Below are 22,772 nucleotides of genomic sequence, written 5' to 3'. Positions count from 1 at the left end.
CATAGGAGGAAACAATCTGTCATGAGAAAGGCAGAAAACATGTTGCTCGAATGTCAATTGAAATAAATTGCAACCAACTCAGCGTCTTTGAAGCCCCACACTGTTTAGCTCTGTATTGAAATGATGGGTAAATGGATGGAAAACAGCTATTTCATGAGTTACTGACTATGAATATAATTATATAGAAGACTAGTATAACAAGTCACCAAATGGAGATCACTTGGATTCTTGGATTCAGCCTTTGATTGACACCCATTGCAAAGGATTCTGGAGGCTTTATGAGAGCGAGCCAGTGCTACGCCTGGTGGCTGAAGACAGTGAGCAGACAAGATGGTTCAAGGTCACCGCTGGCTTCAGACAAGGCTGTCTGTCTCCTTCCTCTGCAGCCCCCTTGGGTTCACCCCAACGACATCTGCTGCACAGACACGCCTGGAGACCTGCTAGACTCGCAGGTCTTGCTCCTGCTTGCCTCCCACTGTGAAACACATCCAGAGGGAGAAGGAGTGACGGACTCGCAGCTCATGGCGGCACGATCAGGCTGAGAGTAAAACCCATCAAAAAATCCAAAGCGGCAGCAAGGTGTGAAACCAAAGACGGAGAGTTTGCCAAGGTGTGGAGGAGGCGCAGATGATTTCAACACCAGGCTGAGGAGGTGGGAGAAGCATTCTACAGACTCCTGCTACAGGACTGTTGCTAGAACAGCAGCATTGCCTGCAAGTGACGCCTGGAAGACAGCAAACCCAGTAGAGAAGAAACTGTTTGGGGTCATCTTTAATTGGTACTACCTGAAAAATTAGAATATCAAATAAAAGTTGTTTATTTTGGCAATTTAACATAAAAGATGAAAGCAACAAATTTGATTGAGCCATTCCACGCAAATTGACATCTCAAGCAGTTCCTTGTTGTAACTTTACTGATTAAGATTTTCAGCTTATTAAAACCACAAACTCACAAACTAATTTTCTGAGTTTTTGAATTTGAGTTTTTTTTTTTAAGCTGAAAGCTGATCAGCAAAATCCAAAGAAATAAAAACTTGAAGTATATCGATTTGCATATTATTCCTTTATATAATATGTCAAATTCACCTTTTGAGTTGAATTGCAGAAATACAACAACCTTTTCAGGATATTCTAATTTTTTTGGGTAGTACCTGTACTGCCCACCATGCACACATGTGCAGTCCTTCTGTAGAACTGGTTCGGAAGAAGAAATGATGTTGAATCTATAATGATGGCTACCATTCCACTTCATTACACAAAATTATTCAGACAATTGCCTGCATCTCCCATGCACCACAATATTATGCTTGGCTTGGTATCACACACACACACACACGCACACACACACACACACACACACACACAGACACAGACACAGACACACACACACACACACACACACACACACACACACACACACACACACACACACACACACTACAGTGCTTAAACCTGCAACCAGTTCCTCCACATTTCAGACAATATCCTGACGTTCACTGCAGGAGCTGCGCACACTGCAGCAGTCGCACACCAAGTCCATGACAAAGAGACGTCAGCGGTGTTGCATTCACAGTCCTGACAAGCAGCGCCTGTGACCGGCACCCCGTGCACTGGCTGCAACCACCTGGCTATGGAGTGAGAGAGGAGGCTGGGAGAGTGAGTGGTCTTACCTTGGTGTGGAGCTTTGACAGCTGCTTTTCATCAAGGTGAGTCTGGGTGTAGACGCGTCTTTTGTAGCGGAACTGAAATACACACACAGAAGATGAAGAGTGTTTTTTATTCTGGACTGCTTTAGTATCAGAAGAAGGAATCAGTGCACTTTGACTGTATTCACCTTTAATAGAGAGACAAATGTTGATCACAATACATCTGAACTGCTTCTCATCAACTGCACCAGAACCAGAACCAGCAGGCACAGCCTGTCCATCCCAAACTGGCATTGTGGACCTGCAGTCGTTTCCCTGGCTTGTTGAGTGTGTGTGTGTGTGTGTGTGTGTGTGTGTGTGTGCACACGCGTGGCTGCGAGAGTGTCTGTGTGTTAACCGTCTCTCTGACAATGTGTGAAGCTCGGCAGCAAGGCTCAACCACGAGCGAGCAGAGAAAACCTGTCAATCATCTGTACACACCATGTGCCCGAGGGAATAACTGCTGGTCAGTCTCACACACACACACACACACACACACACACACACACACACACCTATTTCTTCACAACAGCAGCAGAATACAGTCCAGCTATAACCAGGAAATATATATATATTTTTTTTATAAAGTATAAACTAATAAGCCAATGATGGGATTTATTTTTTCAAATAAAGACGGTTATTAAAATCTCCAAAGCAGACTCGCACTATAATATTGCACATAATCGTTGAGGTATCGGGATCAACATTTAAATCAGAAGTCTCAGAGTGAAAAAGACATTTTTATTATTGTTCTTTCTTTCCCTGCACACAATAAAGGTGTTCAAATATACAGATGGCCAATAAGAACAGCAGCTGCTGAGAAAACAGCATATCTTCTTATACCTGGGATTCACAGACGCATGACAAACTGTATGCATACATCATCTATAGAGTGAGAGAGAGAGAGTGTGATGGACAAGTACAGCAATTATCTTTGAGCTGGTAGACAACACACTGTCATTGAACACGACGTTATTGCTGTTGCTGTGACTGGCACGTCATAAAAAAAACCCTCAGATATAAACACACAGCGTGCACAAAGCCACAGCCGCAAGCCGTGCAAGGCTGCGCATGTCCTTGGTGTGAGCATCACAGAGACTGGCGCACACACTGTTTCTACTGCAGGTGATGGCAATGATCTGAATTCTGCAAATCTGACTCAGTGTGAAAACTACAGTGTTTGCCCCCCCATCCTCAGCGAGACCCAGCTGACTCCTAAAGCCCATCGAAGCGCTTTGGTCGACCTACACCTCCCATCATGCTGCTTATCACATGTGGCGTGATCAGTATTCATGGAGGCCCCGAGCTGTATGTTGCTGTGTTAATTGTGAAGGCAATAAATCCTTTTATCAAAGAAGATAACCTTGACGGGCCGGCCGAGCTCACTGCCTAGGTGTCCTCGCTGTGCTAACATCAATGTGTCCAGGATGTAGAAGGTAGCTACAGGAGGGCTTCCAGCACCCCTCCATGGACAATTATGAGAAAATAAACCTATTTTGCTCAATTTACTGCCTTCCAATTAAAAATAATCTCCATGCTAAAACCTGGTGTTATGTGTTGCCACTAACAGAGAAAAGTTAAACTTGCATGAATTATAAAAATCTAAATAAAACATGGGGGCAATCTGTTCATCAAGAAAAAAACAGGGAACACCTTTATAAACGAGTCGCATCTTCGAGGACGCATGTGAAGAATGGCCGGTAATGTTAATGAGGCACCTACAAGATCACCACCGTTACATTACGACCAGGACAAACGCATGGGTGTCTCAGTTCAGGCGAGGGTATTGAGTCAAATGAGGAGCAGACTACAACCCACCTCCAGGTAGGGGACCGGAGCGATGGACGGGAAGGGGTATTCCCTCAGCTGCCGCTCCTCGTCCAGGAACTTGCCCGCCTTGCCGTTGTAAGCCGGCTGGAAGAGGCCGTAGTTGAGCACGTCCTTCAGGCTCTGGTTGAGGGTGCACAGGATGCGCTGCTTGGACAGCCAGATGGGTGCATCCACGTTGAACTTCAGACATTTCTGCAGAGAGAAGACGAAGAGGACAAGATTCAGCATCTCCTATTCATGCTCCCAGTGTCCTGCCCTTCAGTTTAGTTTAGTTAGCAGTGATGTTTGAACCAACTCCAAAATAACAAGGAACATTTATGAACCAGCAACATTGTAGAACGTCCAGCTGCTTTGCTTATTTAAGAGCCCAGCTTTACATCCAGCAGGAGAGTCGGGTGGAGTCAACGTGTACACGCTCACATCCATCCACAGGTTTTCTCAAAACTGAGACAATAAATCCATTATATCCAACAAGGTGGGATTTCAAGCTGTATCTGGTCAGTGGACTGTTTCAATCACAGCAATCAAGAATCAGGGCCATGACGCACATCTTCTAAACTGTGCCACCCTTATCTGTGAGTGTGTGAGGCAGTGAGATTACAGTGAGGAACATCTCATCTTCAAATTTCACTGCCTAATTCTATCAATAGAAATATCTTTTTTTTTCTTGAGGAAAAGTGAGGTTTGTTTCGATAGCTTTATTGACGTTTTACCGACTACGTCGTTCCCCCTTCCTTTTTCTTTCCTCTTGACAATAGAACAACTCGACCACAACTTAGCAAGAAACAGATCTGAGCTGTGATAAAATCTTCTGCCCAAACTGAGTTCCGCATTGAAACAAAACTGCCACGCGGCCTAGTTGCAAGTGTTTTTTTTTTTAAAAAAGCACCGAGTCCAGGTTTTACAGTGATGGGAAGTGTTTTCCCAGTGGGAGCCATCCATCACACAGCAGAAATCCTTGTCAGCATGTATCAGAAGTCCCACGAGGAGGATCCGCTGTGACTTTCAACTCAACCCAACTATTCAGCTTGAAGACACATCGCATCTCTGAAGGTTACAATAGAAAAGCAACAATTCATCGGCATTTAGCTCTGTGAGCGACGTCCTCGTGCGCTGCTGCCTGTGTGAGAGAATTCAAATCTGAAAGATCCAAATCTGAAAAAATCTTTGGCAAGTTTTTAATCAGTGCAGTAACTTTTTTTCACGCATTTTCAGCCGACAAAAACGCACAAACACATGACGGTGAAAAGCATTGACAATCTTTGATTTTATAATGATGTGCTACAGGTGAAAAATCTCAGCACCTGCACTGTTTTTTCTTCCCTGACTGCACGGATGGAGTCTGACGGAGCCTTAAACTCCCTCACAGCGAGTTCAGAACAGTTAGTCATGAAAATAATGGAATGGACTTTCTCTTGGAGTTACAATGTAAGAAAAATGCTTGTTAGTTTTTTGTTGAGCCCAGTGCTGCTGTGTCAGTCTGACAGGCACTGAGTGAGGCAGACGCCACAAAGCACAGTCCTACACACAGTTACACACTCGCCACGGGAGGAGGATCAACCACATCCATGAAAAGAAGCCGTGCGATCATTTATTATGCCGTTCTTCTCACTTTACCATCCAAACACATCCACAAAGCAAATCAAGTCTTTGGTGTCATCTTTAATTGTACCACAACACAGATACAAACACACACGTCAACATTGATGAGATGCACAAAACTTTATGTGCTGCTTTCCGTTTCTTTTTCTTTTTGTATCAGCGACACTTGGCGCTGTGACCTTGATTCCAGCTCTCCAGGTGGCAGCACAGGAGGCAGGCTTACGTAATGCTGGTCCTTGTGCCTGTTTGAGGAGCTCGTCCTTGGTAATGCGTGTTTGACTAACGCAGCTTGTCTGTTTGAGCGCAAACTGAGTGGGCCTCCGTGAGAAAAAGCAGAGTGACATTAGAGGAAAATGCTAAACCCTTCACATCTCAGGGAAGACGACACCTTCCAATTGACCCTGGCGCCCTGCTTCCCATCCCACCTGCTTTATGCCCAAAACTAAATGTCATAACAGCCTGAAAGGTTTTATAAAGTCAGCGCTCTGCCCACATCGTTTTTCAGTCAAGCTCTCCTGCATCCCAGAGTCAACCTTATGTTACTGTCTGGGTTTTTTGACTGTGTGTGTGTCCACGCGTGTGTGTCCACGTGTGTGTGTTCCGAGTCCCTCAGGGTTAGCAGCCTGAAACAGTAAATGCCGCAGTGTGCAGGAATGTTTCTGACTGCCGAGCTGTGCCAGGTTAAGCAGCTGTGATTCCTGGCAGACACATGCAAAAAAAAAAGACAGGCTGGTTGTCAGAGACCTCAGCTCTCATCATTCACACTGAGCTGATCTGTTGATCTTGACCACATGCATCGACACAGGAAACGCATTCATGGGAATGCAGCTAGCATCTCGCCGTTTTGGCTGAAACCTTCCCAGAAACGCCAACAGTTTTGCAGAGTCGGTTTGTGTTTTGCGCTCAGCGCGCCAGGCTATAATATTTAATGACAAGGTGCTTTTAACTACACTACTGAGTGCCATCTCCATATTGTGCTGGCCAAAACCAAAACTCCCAATTAAAAACAATTCCTTCTGCTGGCGGTGGAGGGCTGGAGGGGTTATTGGTCGAGGTGAAGAATGACAGAAGTGATTTTAATTAGGTCCATTTGATTTGGTGCATGTAGTCGCTTCTTTCTCATCTTTAGTTGACTGGACTGACAGCAGCCGTGAAGGAAGGTGGCTCTGGCTGAAGCCAGTGTCTCTCCTTCAGCCACACACACACACACACAGACACACACACACACACACACACACATACACACACACACACTTGAACAGACAACAGCAGTGGAGACAACACACAACCCTGTGGTGCCCTCAAGTTTAAAACACAACTCATACTTTTAGGTGTCCGCCAATTAAAAAAAACAAAAAACAAAACTGTGCAGCTAATAAACGAGACCACAGCCACGTTAAATTCAAAAGCTGTTCTCTATACTGTCTGGGCTGTATTGATGAATTTTCCCTATCTAACCCACAGTATTGAAAGCAGAGCCATTAAAATGATAATAAAAAAGGGAAAGGTTTTGCTTGATCTGGTCGTGTGTGACCCACTGGTTCTTCTCAGTGGGAGCTGATTCTTCTCCACATGCATCTCCCAAACAAATTACAAGCTGTTGTTGCTGTTGTTGGCATGCCTGACTTGTTTTTATTTTGTTTTTATTTTATTTTATATAAAAGCCAGCATTAGGAAGAGACTGAAGGACTTGAGTGGCAGCTGGTGAAATCACTTGAAGCACTCGTCCTCTCTCTCCATCAGGCCCAGAGCTGAGGTCTGATTCTGGAGAGGCCTGTGGCTCTTTCACTCCTGGATGGGCAGGTAGGTTCATAGCTGCCTGTTTGATTGATTGCAGATGGTCTGGAGTCTCACACGTCACTCCTACTGTGCCTATGTCCCATACAGACGGTGCCAGCACCTCTCCTTGTCCAGGATGCAGCCCAGTCACTCACTGGTCTGAAGTGCACGAGGAGCAGCAGGCTGCTGCAGATTCTAGGAGTGGAGGCCATTCCTCTCAGCCTCTGCAACAGACTGCTGTGGCCAAGCCCATTGGTGAGAGGGCAGCATTATACCTGTCACTTATGATTTCAGCACCCTGTCATTTGGCCCCGGGACAAAGACAAGAATCACAGCAATTTGTCCAAAACCCCAGCGGGAGCTGATCCAGGCTGAAAAGATGTGAATAGTGGCTCATAATCTCTAGTGCACACTTTCACATGTGCATTAAACTGCGTTGCCCCAACAGAAAGCCTCCTCGCCGATGTTTCAGGTACCATTTGATCACAATCTGTCCTCCAGACGGCGAAGCCACCACCGTCAACGTTCACTCTGTCCTCATGCAGCCTCGTCTCTCTAAAATAGATGAGATTACCCCTGAGAAAGCCATCATCAAGTCTGAATCACGCTGTCAACCCGTCACTTTATTAGTGCATGATCTGACATTTGACGGAGTAATGACAGGAAGCCTGAGTCACTCTCAATCTGTCCTGTCTTCTCGCTGCAGTCCCATCTCTGTCTTTCTTCTCCTCAGGCTTCTGCTTCAGATGAAACGCTGTTTGTGTCAGTCTGAGAACTTCATGGATCAAGAGAGGCCATTGATCCCGATTATTGCAAAATCCGTGCCTGTAAATGTGATCAGGTCGGGTGTGAACACAACAGAAAGCTTCATTCTAATCTATTTTCCCAAAGAAAAGCAGCTGTGAGCCCACAATGAACAACTGACACTAAAAGAATTGAAACCCAGGGTCAGAATCAAACTATCTTCACCAAAACACCATCCTCTGATAAAACCAACCTCCTCAAGCATCCAGCTACTCTTATCAGCAGCAGCTGAGCTTGCAGGTGCTTCCTATTCTTGCTTTTCTGTGGATTTTAAGATTATTTTGCAACTGATTTTTTGGTTTTGCCACAAACAACAAAACGGGTGCTGATTGGTTAGACAACACAAAGACCAGCAACACATTTCAGATTGGAGCTTTGCAAAAGAAAACAAAAAAATATGTTGCCGCCAAAAACATTTTAGGGCAGGCTAGGCAGGTTAATGAAATATCTCCATGTGGAATATTTTCTCAAAATTTTTTAGTCATTTCTGCTCTTCCACAAAGACAGTTTTAAATGACTGCTGCAGAAGCCTGTGGAACATCACACTGGAGCTTCTGAAGGGGATTCACAGGAGAAGCAGATAAGAAGTTGGCACCCAGGAATCTACACAAAGAAGCACTGACCTTGATGAGAGAGCACAGTGTCTCTGAGGAGGCTGACAACTTCCTAAGATGGAGCTGGAAAAGTGAACTTTCCCACCTGGACTTGAATGGACAAACATCTCAGCTCCACACGATCAATAGATCAATATATCAATAGATCGATAGAGGATTCAACCTCTTATTAAAGCCCTTTACGCTGCATTTAGCAGTTTAACACGCACACGTACTGATTCTGTTTTTTCCACCTTATTTGTCACTCCTTGATTTTGTCACCTGTGTCTAGTTGTTTTCACCAAATTCCAAAATCACCCCAGGAATCAAGACTCTTCAGACACGGCAACGTTTCTCTGATGCCCTATTGCTAATTTTCCTCCTCTGAACTAACAACTGCCACAGTAGGTTAGAGCTTCCACTATACGTCTCAGTGCTCAGTCTGTTTCAATGACAATGTAAAGCCCAGATAAACGACAACTGACCTTCCTTTATGACATGTAGTCCTGATTTACTCACAACTGTTGGACGATATCACTCCGTGCGCTGTAGAGGTAACTGGCAGTGCCATTGGACGAGGTCAGTAGATCATCACTTTACCTTGAACAGCTCTGGTGTGAACCAAGACATTACAGATGGGCACCAAAACACTAAATGGCAAATGAAGTGAACTGCTGACTGATGCTTTCAGAGTGTCTGCACATTTGAATAATCAATGTTGTAATCTGCAGCTCTCTGTGCATAAATGAGGGAGCGTCTTCCCCCAATGGAGCGACAAAGTGGTGCTTTCTGCAGCCGCTGCTTCAGATAATGTCATTATTGGCTTTACTCTTTATAGATATATTCATTGTAGTCACCCACCCAGCAACTCTTAATGAAAATAATCCTTCTCGTGACTGGGTGCAGCTCGTGTGGCCTGTGCGTGTGAGGATGTGTCTGAACGAGTGTCGCACAAGCAGGGGAATGACTGCAACATGTGTGCATCTGCTGCTGTGAGGCTAGTGAGGCAGATTGTGGGTGGAGGTGAAACCACTCCAGGACCACCCTGCTCTCCATCCACCAAGAATAATGCTGCTGCTGCTGCTGCTGCTTCCATGGCAGAACACACCTGGCTTTGGGAGAGGATGAGAGATGACTGTGTGATTGGTTTAAATTAAGTCGTGCCCAAAACACCTATAGCCTAATTACTTATGAGACTCAACACAACCCCACTGTAATTTGTCTCACTTAGCACAAAGATATGCACCCATTAACTGGGAAAGGTGAAGTCGGACGCACACTAAATGGAGTGACAGAGTGCACTTTGGATTTGAACAATGCCATGTAATGTGGGCCGGGGGGTGAACCACAGCCATGTGACAGACTGAGCAACTGACAAACACTTGTCACTTACTGGCAGTATGAATCAAATCTAGTTGCTGCACATATTACTTTTATTACATGAACCTCAGGCGACGAGTCAAATGAAGTTGAGACATTTCACATGTTCAGTTATGAGGCAGTCAGCAGCAGTTTAACCTTTCAAACCGACTGGTTGGACTCCTCGGTCCATTTGACCGTAAACCTACTGAAGGACAATATTTTCTTATTATTAAAGGTTCCACGACGCATCAAAAAAAATACTTGCACATACTTCAACTAATGGCAATAGAAATGCTTTCCTGAAGCAACTACAAATCAGCCCTCTGACACCTCTCCTAGGTTAGTACAGTTCAGGTAATACCTATTGGAAATGCATGTAAACTTGTATATATTTTTATATTAGGTATATTAGACAGACTCGTATATATTTTTTTATGTTGTAGGTATTTTTTAGGTATATGTGCACAATTAACGAATATTTGCATACATATATATCTATCTATCTAGCTATATATTTTATTTATATATATACTATGTAGACTTGTATATAGATCCTTATTTTACTCCACCAAGTTGCGCACTGTTTATTCATACTTCCGGTTGTACATTGTTTACTTGTTTACCCTTACTTTTTACTTTTTACTTATTCTGTAGTGTGTTTGGTTTGTTTTTAAACCTAAGTAGTAGAATAGAGAAAAAAAATCAGAGTCAAATTCCTTGTTTGGCCTGTACAAACTTGGTCAATAAAGCTGATTCTGATTCTGACAAGCTCACTGCACTGACTACAGGATGAAAATCAAAGACCCTGAATTGAACACCAAACAGGAAAGCTAAGAGATAAATGAATATACTATAAATAAGATAAGTCAAGTAATAATGTCACATGTCCAACTGTATCATTAGCAAGATGCACACAATAAACCCAAATGCTGCGTCTTTGTGTTGTTGTGTTTTCCTCACGAGTGACAATATCAAGGTTGTGTTTGCACTCGCAGTGTGTGTGCCTTGTTGTTGCTGTTGAGGAAAGTGCACGCTTAGCTAACCCTCTGATTAGAATGGATTTAAATGTCATTCCTCCACCCCCCCCCCACCCCCCCAACCACCACCACCACTTTCACCTCCTCTGCTGTGGTTCAGCAGCACCATTGAAATCAAGGATCCTGGCTGGAGGGTCGTCACACATCTAAATAAAGGCTGGGAATGAATCTTTCCTTCCGTCTTGCGGTGCCACTGAAACTGCATTGCAGGGCCGGCTGGTCCAGATTGGGCGGAACGTTCAAAGCATGAAAGAGGGGCAGCGTGCGTGAGCGCAATAGAAAGAGGACAAACAAACTAAAGAGCGTGGATCAGAAAGAGAGAGCGGGGCAGGCAGCCCAGCCTGCCACTGCTGGGCTTAACAAGGAAATACAACAGCGCTGAGAGCTTCTGCCTCCAAACACCTATCAGGAACAGCCTCCGCATCAGTGCAAATGAAATAGAATGTTCATACCGCCGATATGGCAGAAGCAAAAGGCTGCACGCGGGTTGAACAAGAGCAGATCCATCACATTTGCTAATGAGTGCGTCTCTCGGGCACACAGAGCCATGAGACCGTCGCACTGATGAATATAAACGGCACTAAGACACATTAAAGCAAGTGGCAGGTGAGACTGACCAGCTGATTATTATTATAATAATAATAATAATAATAAACTTTATTTAAATAGCACTGTTCATACAAAAAGGTGCAACCCACAGTGCTTAACAAAAAAAAAAAATTGATAATAATAATAATAACAACAACAATCATAATAGTAACGATAAGAATAAATAAAAGCTCCACTCCCCCTCCCGCCACCCCATATGGACCCACCCCTCCACACCAACGCACACAGACAAACACCCACCCTCGTACTCACACAGACATTGATAAAATAGCTTGGCACTGAAGACACGGGTTATGGCGGAGTTACAGGGTGACGCCTGTGAGGAAGAGTGAGTGAGAGTGACACGAGAGGAGCGGATACCTGCGTCTGTCAGGAGGCCTGAAGAAGACTCACTAAATCTTCACTGTGGAGTCGTCAATCTGCTCTGTTTGCCCTCCCGCTGCCACTGCAACAGCTGGAGCACAATACACACACAGGGTCGGGCTGCTGTGTGATTGGCTAATTGCACTCTCATAGGTAAATGAAAGCTGCAGCGAGTCACAATACCAGCAACTACAGATGGAAAAGCTCTGGTTTGGTTTCATCTGATTCCTGTTTAACAGACTAACCTTCAGAATTAATGATCCTGGCTAAACCGTTGAAAATTATTCACATACAGTCCACCAGAAGTACATAACACCGTTGTGTAAATGTCAGTAGGGCTGCACAATTAATCGAATTTTAATCCCGATCACGATTTTGGCTGCCACGATTAAATTAAGCTGATCGTCGGCGATATTAACATTTAAAAAGCCGGCTACCATACATGTCAAATCAAGCACTTTCAGTCATCCAACCACCAGGGGGCAAACGCAAGGTTAAGACTTCATTGAGCTGCCGAATCCTGCAGCAGCGGCAGGAAGTGCCGCTGCATAAGAGGCAGCCTCAAATGATTCGAGAGAGCGTGAGACGCGATGTCGGGACCAGACAGTACATACACCCCCCCCCCCCCCCAACAAAACTTTGTCGGCAGGTAACTCTCAACGAAAAAATGCCGGGACGTTAGCGCAATTTCCAACCAGCCCCCCCCCCCCCGGTCAACGAAAGAAAATGCATGAAATAAATAATCGTGATTCGTAATCGTGATTTTAATATTGACTAAAATAATCGTGATTACCATTTTGGGCATAATCGTGCAGCCCTAAATGTCAGTGGCGTCTTATTAATTAGTTCCAGCGATATTGGAAATGATGGTGGGCCTGTTCACCATCTTGGCTCGTCACTGCCGGAGACAACAAACTGTTGTCCATAATGTCCAAATAGAGCAATCAGCCTCCCGCTGGTTCGTTTATTCACATACAGGCCTGATGTTTTCACATGAATGGAGTCCCTATTACTGACTAATGTTACTCTCTCAAGAAAAACAAAAGCTCTTGGCCAGTTATGTTAATTGGCAGTTGTGTTTAACTGTGCTGGATTACAGCCACAGGTGGAAAATCTCCTCAGAGACACTCAAGATTCCGACTTCTTCTCCGTCCAATCATGACACGACATTTTCTCCTGAGGTGAACTGGTCACGTGACCCCATACGTCACGTCCACTGACGTGTAAACACGAAAAAAGTGTTTCCATGACACTTTTGCGATATTCCTCTACATGGATACGTCTGGAAAAACCACCTCATGAGAGGTCAAAACCTTTGAGCCATACTTGAGAGGTTTCGTCCAAGTGGAGCTGTTTCCATCACCAGTTTCTATTGCCATGTTTAGGTTTGGAGCAGTTCTAGGGGTCATGGAAACGCCGCTGGTGATTGTTGAGCTCCAGCGCTACAGGGGAAGTGAAGCAGTGAGAGAAAGAAAGTTTCCAAAAGTTTTGTCTCTCTTCGTTCCGGTCATCTTACATCAAACACGCCCGGCTCTTGGATACCATGGACTTCCAATCATCAGTGTATCAACATCAGTGGGGTATTAATGCAAAGTGGGCACTGTGTGTGTGTGTGTGTGTGCGTGCGTTATATTAGCCATGCTGCTTCCTCTGGCACGAAGCTGATCATGTCCAATTAGCTTGTCTACTTTATTAGACATCAGTGTGACGATCCAATTAAAAGCTCCCTGACGCCATGGTCCTGGAGGGAAGCAGTCTGCCGTTTTTTGGGCTCCCTCCTGCTCTCACCTCTCACACATTTGACACACAAACTAATAAAGAACAATCGTCGGGTCCGGCTACACCAGTGCATCCCGGCTGAGGCACAGAGCACTTTGCACTATGCGATGGAAGATGCTGCAGATAAGTCTGGCAGAGAACAACCTTGAACCAAAAAAAAAAAAGCTGACATGGCAAAGGGGAGAAATTATACAAGGCACAGAGCTCCACAGAGCGACTGCACCATTTTATTCTGTTCTACAACGTGTGCATAGCAGAAGCTTTTAACTAAATGATTCAGCACAGACTTTGCCCTGTTTTTTTCCCTAGAAAACTAAAAAAAAAAAAAAAAAAAACACAGCTTTGTACGCACTTGTAGAACTCTGGCAAATTATTTTTCCATTTCTAAACAATTGCTCCTACTGCCTCCCTTTTTTCCACATGGAAGCACAGCAGTAAATTGGCTATTAATAGAATACAAAGACATGTCCAGAGATGAAGAAGCTGCTTCTGCTGCTGCTCTTAGCATGAACATGGTTTGGAATATGATGCACTTCTAACTGTAATGCTGAGGTTTCAACTGCCAAGCTAGAAACAAGCAAGGAATAATAAAAAATTACCACATGCATCCGAATGCAAAGACTTTGAAAACAATCCAGGTGCTTTGCAAAGTTAGCGTGAAGGATCAAGGAGCAGAAACAGCCACTTTGAGCTACCGTTTCCTGGCTGCTCACTGTGCTTGATTTATGCAAGAGGATAGAAAAAAAAACTTTACTTTACTCCAGAGAGAGAGACTACAGAGTTTTTGCTTGACGTGCAACTCAAGTTCAAATCGAGCAGATCTGCTTCTGCAAATCCACCCAAACAGATCCAACGCCGATAAGAGAAACTCGTTTGATCACTTGGGAGTTTCAGACACTGCCATAACAAGCCCATGACAAGCGTCGCTAACAATAAACTGCGGCCGCAGCGGCTGAGCGCCCGTGAGTGTGTGTGTGTGTGTCGGGAACTTTAATTTAAAGTGGTGGACGAGGCGGGGAGGCAGCAGCTTGCTGTCTGGAAACACATTAACTGCACATGGGTAGGTGCATGTGCATGTGTGTCCGACTGTGTAAATCCTCCCCGGAATGCTCAGTGAGGGATCGCACCTCTCTAGCAAGACACAATCAAGCGTGTGTAATTACATTCCATTTCCATGTTTGACTTTGCAGCCTGACAGGTTCACGGCCAGTGTAGCGAGACTCTTTCCACATTCCACCACAGGCAGCAAAGCAAATTATTGTCAGCGTTATTTTGGGGACGCTTTATTTATTCATTCATTTATTTATTTATTTATTTAATTATTTATTACAAATAAATGAGTACTTTTCAGTTGTGTGTCTGTTAGTTTTTCAGTCTCAGTCCCTACAACTACTCCTGACATGAGCCGGTCAACTGCAGAACAGCACTACGCAGCTCACCGCTGGGTTTTATTGCCGTCGTCTCGTCTCCCAGCCGCCTTGTTCCGGTCTCCTTACAGCCAAGCATCGGCTTCATGCTGTTTTTTTGCGGGAGAATGAAAGCAGACGGTGAAGGCCGCTGAATGGTTAATCTTTCAGTTGGTTGTTTTAACTACGGCTGCAACGATTTACGCCGACAACATAAATTCGTCAATGCGTCGTGTTATTGGAAATGGCTGATTGATTAAAATCACACTGCGGCCGCTACATGCTCGTTTGTACCTGCAGTGCAGTACTGAGCGCTGAGGGTGGCGGCGTCGCTCATTGTTAACATCCTGTAAAAAGCATAGAAGAAGAATGACTTCTTCTCTGAAAAGGCCAAAAAGTTCTGACGCAAAGTTTCTAAAGTTTAGGAATATTTCAAGGAAAGTGAAGCAGCAAAACACGCCAGGTGCAAAACTCTGTGAGGCTCAGCCAACATTCCAGGGAAGCACTGCGGCGGCCCCTGTTTGTTTGTGCAGGAGGCGTGAGGCCCCCCCTCATGTGTTTACCAGTGTCCCTGCATGTCAAACTCATTCACACGCCAAGCGAGATGGGACACCCTGGGGCGCGGCATCCTCCTCTTGTCCCCCTCCCTCAACCAGCCTTGATCTTTTGTCTGCTTAAATTAGATGTGTAAGTGGAGGATAATTTGACAGGAGAGCAGGGGCCCAAGGGAGGACAGGGAGAGACAAACTGTAGGTCACACTTCAGAGGCGTGGCGGAGCAGCGGACGAGGGGAGGGTTGAAGTCGGCCCTCCGATCTGTGTGTTTTCAATTGGTCACTAAACGAAACCGCCGGAAGCCTCAGCAGCATCTCTGAGCACTCACACAGTAAAGCAGGTTAGTTTGAGAACCTCACACTCTGTTTTATGCAATCTCCTTGATTTGAGTTACTACTGTGTGTCCTTCCTTGTCCTTCTGTGGAAGCATGAAACATATGGAGCACATGGAGTCCATGAAGAAAAAAAATCCCCATTTGGGGGAATAAAAGTCTGCAGGCTCGCATTGCAGGTTTGTTACACTGTATCGTATTTTTGTGTACTTCATCATATCATATTATTGTATGGTATCATATATTGTCTGAGTCACTGACTCCAGGATCTGTGATCTTAATAAACATTAAACCATTATACCATCACAAACCATTATAAACCATTTACGCCAATGTAAATTCTGGCCTGAGTTGGTTTTTACTTGGGTTTGCCTCCACTACTACTACTAATCATCATTATCATCATCATCATCATCATCAAGGGCCAAAACTGATCCGCAAAGACTTTCATAGGGACTGTGAACATATGAGCTGCACTCGTGTTCAGTTGTCCATGAACAGGCTGGACAATGATTCCAATGGGGCCGTGGTCGAAGTGATTCACACGTGGTTGATAAAGCCGAGTGAAAAGTTGAGTGCTTCTGCCTGAGTGGTAAGTGAAAAGGAGAGCTGCATTAGTGGGTCAGCTCAAGGCAGAGTGGGTGCAAACAGGTCAGCCAAGTGGAAACACAGACGCACATGACGTCACGCCGCATTGGAATTCACAGCACAAGTGGCTCACTAATTATGGAGCATTGTTTGCACGCAGTTTGTTTGTGCTGATGCAGGCAGGGGGAAGATGCATGGGGCAACATCTCAGCGTCTCCAGTATCTCTGAAGGCGCAGATGGCATCCGGTCACAATGAGGCAGGGGGGGGCGCCATTGTTGCCGCCTTTCAGCGAGGAGTGAAGGATGGACGGCCGGGAGGAGGAAGAGGGGACGGAGGCCCGGTGCTGGGGCGAGGTGAAGGCAGAATAGAGGAGTGCGGAGATGATGGAGTGTAATGACTCTCGCACAGCCCCGTCTCAACCTCCCAAGACCTCTGGCTGTCACTGGCCAGATGACATACGCACTAATTAACAGCAGGGCCGAGCCGCGCGCCGGATGTGGGAAGAGCCCAGATCTTGGGTCTCAACAGCCTGGAGAGGGAACGCTGATCGCTGAGACCGTGTGGTGGCAGTGCAGAACTCACACCCAATGTAGCGCTCGCGGGCACAATCAGTGCGGGCATCCACCTTAACCCATTTGTAAGAGGTCAAAACCTCTTTTTCATCAATGAAACTTTGTCGGACCCGTACACAGACACATTACACAACAAGCAACAGCATGTTTTTGACAAAGGCTTAAACTGAAGAGGGCAAAAGCAGGTTAATGAAGGGGGAAAAAAAACAACTATTACAATTTACAATAGCAGTGACAGTGAGAAAGAGCTCGACATGCTCTTCTCATTGAAACTGACTTGAAAGTAATTAGGAGCCGTTGATACGACAGAGAGACTAAAAGAATGGAATCTGTTCTCTCCTCTTCTAACCTCCCTGTGGCTCTGCAGCTCCATGTTTCTGTCTGTTTGGCCAAAGTCCAACATGTTCCTCCGTCTCAGTGTGAGGATCCAGCAGGAGAGGATCCAGCAACAGGGATATAAATTAATACTGTTTCATCTCTCAGCTCTGCATATTTAATAACACGGTTAAAGCAGCCATCTATAATAGATGAGCTGCGAGAGGTAGCATGTGGGCGCCTGATGTGTAAGAGGCTCGCTCCTTTTTCTCTCCTACAGCGCCCCCTAACTCTGGGCCTGGTCTAAACGGGATCTCCAGAATGATGAGTTGGCGGATTTGCAGCGTTTGCCACCTGCTATGCCGGCAAAATGTCAAGCCAACCGAAGTCTGCAACAAAAAAAGGGCGTGAGGCATGAGGCAGCTGTCGCCCATTCATTGGTCACAAATAACATGTTTTTTTTGTTTTTTTTAAGTTGTTGTCTTTCTTTCCTGGACATTTATTTCAGGAAATGTCACATTGTTGAAAATGGATTGGCAGAATCTGCACAACCTCGTCATCGTAATGGAGCGAAATGACATTTTTGAAAGCACTCAGAGGGACGAACAAAGAAGCTGGGCTGCGCTTAGTCTGCTCTGATTTTTGCAACACTAAAGGACCACATCACATGATAATAACAATATTATTAATACCCCTAATGCACAGCACCGCAGTGCAATGCAATATGTCTTTAGGACAAACAGCTTATGCTCCATGTTCATGTTAACATCACAATCAGAGGGAGTCTTACTAATATCATCAACAACATTTAAATGTCCTGTTTTATACCTTCTGTTCTTGCTGGACCCTTGTTTTCTTCTTGTCTTACTCTGGGCTTCATTATCCTAAAAACACTGTTGACAGCCGAACCAACTGACACCAGTCTGAGAAGTGATGGGCCCCATGACATCACAAAGACCACATTGTTTCAAAGACAGTTTCTCAAATAGTGGAGGAGGGGAAAGAAATAAGAGAAGGACTTGTCTCTTTCTATCTCTGTGGAGTGCAGCGCCAGGATTGAGGTACATAATATTGCTGGGTAAAGTGAACTTCTGCATAACAAGGGCACTTTAATCCGCACAGCTACAACCCTCATGGGTCCCCTCAATTTCCAGCCAGAAGATAGATGTGGATTTTGGGAGGATGAGACGGGATAAAAAGTATATTTCTCAATTTCCTCAACTTTAGAATGAGCCGCAGATACTGGCACTCGGTGATGTACTGGGAGCTATGTTAAAGCAGGGGGGGGGGTTTAGTCCAAACAAACAAACACTGCGTGATATGAAAAGTGGCAGCAGTGGTCGGTGGAACTCATTTGCAGTAAATCAGAGTCTGGCTTTCAATTCTGTCTAACAGACGCGTCAGCAGCATGCCATTGATCGCTGAACATTTCACCATTTCCTTAGGAGTACAGTTGTCCAAATATATCACGATGCTGTGCATGTATTAGCTTTACAGTCTCAAACAGTACTGCACCTGACAAAGGTGAAAAGTCCACAGGAGTTAATGGATGAAAACACCAAGTTGTGCCATCTCGTTTCATAAAACCTCTTCATGCAGATTTACGAAGCCTCTTCATTCAACACTTGTTCACTAGTTCAGTGGGTACTACTACTACTACTACTGCTACTACTGGTTAAGGATTTCACATTTTTCGTGACTACCTGTGCTGCTTTGTGTTAACATTGTAATTGCTGTGTGAGCAGAGTGCTGAGTGTCTGCAGGGTTGGAGTCAAGCCCCACCGTCGGGCTGATTTTCGCTTTGCTTTTTTCCCTTCCAGGGAGGAAAATCAAAGGCGGCAGTAGCGGCGGCGCTGCCGGCGTGCATATTCAGGTTCTGTGAGCTTGTATTCTGCAGCGGGGAGAGATGAGCCGGGATGTATTATGTATGCACGGCGCGGCGCCGAGGTCACAGACTCGTCCGGTCCTGTCCACCTCGGTTCTCCGCCAGCGCCGACGCTCAATTCTGCATCCAATAAGTGAAGAAAACGCGACCTACATCTTCATCCTCCCGCGACGTTGGTGCGACCCTGCCAGCAGTGACTTCACAAAACCCTCCTCCTCCTCCTCTTCTTCTTGTTTGCCGTCATGCCACTGAGCAGAGCAATGCATCAGCGTCAAGAGCTAAAAACACCAGAGCAGCACTTTGCTGCATTCTGACACTTTAAAGGTGGGCCATATGTCTTCTTTCCTCCCTTCTGCATTTTCTCTCTTTTTTAACTTTCGCTGATTAAAAATGTGGTTGTCTCCCACAGCCTTACATGAAGCAACAGTGGCTCTGAAAGTGATCCAAAATAGATTTTAAAGGTGGTGTGATTCAGCATATTTCTAAATAAATTACCGTCTTTACTTCCAGCAGCAAGTCAAGCGTGAAGGGAAAGTGAAGCACGTCAACACGTCGGGCTCGCGGCCTGGTTGTGTGTGACACAGTCAGAACTCACAGACTTCTGAACGGCACTGTGACCACATGCGGAGACGCACTTCAGCTTGGCCTCATTTTACGGCCATCTTGAGCTCCTCCCTTCCAACTCATAATAATGTTTATCAAAGACAAAAAAAAGACTCTACAGATACAGAAATCAACATATTTCGCCTTCCGCCTCCAGCCTCTGTCAGTCTTGGACCTGCAGTTTTGATGGATCTTCTCACTGGTGTTGGAAGAGGATGAACACTGCACATCAGTAGCTGCGTTTCCATCAGCCCTAGAATTTTGCAACACCTAAATATGGCCATAATAAAAATTGGTGATGGAAACAGCTCAACTTGGAAGAACCTCTCAAATCTGGCTGAAAGGTTTTGACGCTCTGATGAGGTGGTTTTTCACACGCATCCATTTGGAGGTATATCGCAACTGTTGAGGTATAGAGTCATAGATATACTTGTATCACAATGACACGTCGCCGGATGTGACGTATGGGGTCACGTGACCAGTTCACTGACCAGTGATAATGGCGCATTATGATTGGACGGGGGAGGAGACGGAATATTTTTTACAAGTCATCAAAGAGAAAAATAGAACAGCCATCCTGGACAGCAAACAAACGCAAACAAACAAAAGCAAACGTAATTCTCGTACATCTCGCGGGAAGAGATTTTACGAGAATTACGGTTTATGCGCTTCACACCATTCAATGGAAACACCAGCAAATCGCAATGGTACTTTGTTGAAATTTTAGAAATATCGCTTTTATTTTGCGTAAAGCTGTCACGGAAAAGCAGGAAGTGCCCTTTGTGACATCACAAAGATGGGTCGCTGATCTGCAGACAAACAGTCAAGCCGAGTCGTCATCACTCTGAGGTGTGTTTGCGAGCTGAAGACACATTGTTAGAAAGTCAAGTTTGGTCTGAAGGAAAAATCACAGTGTGCAGTTCAGGTCTGGTCAGACCCTGGAGCGGGGGTGGGGGGGGTTCATTTGAACCATTATCATCACACCCCAGGGACAGGAGTGTGCAAGAGTGCGGCACACATTGATTCAATTAACTCAAATTAATGAGCTACGCCATCAAGATCCAGGCACCTTGAGAGAAGAGGGAGCACCACTCACACAGGAAGTGCTGACGCTGGATCTTTCCTAATTATGGACAACAGTGCCTTACTCACGCCGTCCTCGGCATGAATGGGTGCGTTTGATTTGAGCTGGGAGCAACGTCAGCCGTGGCGCACTGACCAACTGGCTGCAGGTGTGAGACTTTGCTTGTGCGATGCAAGTCTGCAGGGACTTCTGTTTCAGGCCATCAAACAATTACAAATGGGTCCGAGTCAGAAGTTGAAACAGACACACGGAGCAAACTATCAACTGGCTTCCTGATCACTAATGAATTATTGGGTGCTGCTTCCGGCAACTGTAATCACTGCTCAACTTCAACAACCATGGGATAGAACGGTGTTAACAACTGCGTCCTTAACAAATGACAGTGCAGAACGTGACCCTATGTGGGGGCTGTGGCCCCCGGCATTTCTGCCCACAGATAAGAGCCTTCCAGCCTGGTAGCCTTCAAACACAGCCGCTCGCAGCTGGAATGTCGCTCCAACTCAAACTCCACGGTGCCTCAAACACTGGCGCTCAAGTGCTCGCTGGGATGGGGACCCTCGACCTTGGACTGATCACCGACCCCCTCCAGGCACAGAGCTCGCTGGTTGTCAGGCTCAGATCCTGACTGATCCACAGGTCCACTTTAGTTTGTTTCATCACATTTAAATGTATGTCTTTATACACATATATATGTATGCTTATGCTTACACACACATCTGTGGGAATTCACACCTGAAATCTTGCCAGTGCGGTAGGACAACAAGGTTGCCTCAAGTGTGAACAACTGAACAACACTTTTTTCTGTTGACATATTCAAAAGTCAGCCGGTCCCGAACATCGTTGGACTGTTGGAGAGCAAGAAAAACAACATTGTGGTTGTAAAATATGAACTGGGACTTTCCGGGAACTGAAGAGAGAGACGCGTCTATCAGTGAGAGTGTGATAGAGGGAGGCGGCCAGAGTTTATTAGCAAGAGGCATTATATATATGTATATATGGAGTTGAATGGCTTCAGAGTGAGCAGCTCTGGGTGCAGAGACTCAGGGGAGCTGCAGAGGACCCTGGACCTGAATGGGTAAAGAGGCAGCAGGTTGGAAGGACAAACTCTCCTCCCAGAAACAACGTGCATCTCATGGCAAAGTGTTTTCTTTTTTTCTCTCTTTTGAACCAAGACTGCACTCATCACTCTCTGGCTGCCAAACACAGACCTGCAATTCAAGACGCAAGTCAAAGGATTCAGTTTGATTAACAACTTTAATGGATTTTTTTTTTTTCACCCACTAAAACTTGTTAATGGAAAAGTTTGTGATTCCTAATTGCTCGCACTGCAGACAGTTGACACACGACGGCCCAGCAGCAGCAGCCGCCTCTGCCACTTTCTTCCAGCCCAACTCCATCTCTGCCTCTGTGTCTTGTACTCGCAACGCATTTTAATGGTACACTGCATTTCTCTGCCACTCCTCCAGCAGGAGCAGCGGCGCACGACACAGTGACGTATTCTGCATCCCAAAGGCCAGGAGTGACGCCCTGGAAAAACAAGGCTCTGTCTGCATTGTTAACATCACTGACTACATAATGAACCTCAACGCTTTCTGTCATGTGTGAAGGTTAAAAGTTAAAGTCACATTTCCCCTAGGCCTTTTTTTTTTAATGTTTGTTTGTTCCTTTGTTTGTTTCTTTTTACATCTTCAGCTGTTCAGCCAGTTATTAAAGGTCCAGTGTGTAAAATTTGGCCTAATTTATGATTTATTTTTTTTACATTGGTGAAAGCTTAACTTACTACCCATACATATATTACTGAAAGTGTATAACTGCAGTACAATAAAAGTCATTTGGTTTCTCTAACCTTAGAACAGTTCTTATTGTATATATGAGAAACTTCATAGATCAATCCGGGTCCCAGTGCTCCCAGTGAGCTGCCATCTTGCACCATATTTCTAAGGAAGTCTGGTGTGGACAATCCAGCTGTCTGACAGCGTTTGGTATTCA

General features: G+C 45.3%; 1 protein-coding gene across 2 annotated transcripts in view; it reads right to left on the bottom strand.

Moving 5' to 3' along the window:
- The window catches only part of shank3a (SH3 and multiple ankyrin repeat domains 3a), a 176,202-nt gene that overhangs the window by 92,243 nt on the left and 61,187 nt on the right, over positions 1-22,772 (bottom strand). For both annotated transcript variants that reach the window (XM_076049282.1, XM_076049283.1), the window contains exons 3-4: positions 3,503-3,706; positions 1,670-1,741 (exon numbers count right to left, since the gene is read on the bottom strand). In XM_076049282.1, coding sequence (XP_075905397.1) covers positions 1,670-1,741; positions 3,503-3,706 — 276 coding nt within the window. The remainder of the gene's footprint in view (positions 1-1,669; positions 1,742-3,502; positions 3,707-22,772) is intronic.

This window comes from Nelusetta ayraudi, unplaced genomic scaffold, assembly GCF_046127955.1.
Source record: "Nelusetta ayraudi isolate G7.1 ecotype Tasmania unplaced genomic scaffold, CSIRO-AGI_Nayr_v1 ptg000111l, whole genome shotgun sequence".
Lineage (NCBI taxonomy): Eukaryota > Metazoa > Chordata > Actinopteri > Tetraodontiformes > Monacanthidae > Nelusetta > Nelusetta ayraudi.
The sequence above is the reverse complement of the archived record's forward strand: the minus strand, read 5'-3'. Positions and strand labels throughout refer to the sequence as shown.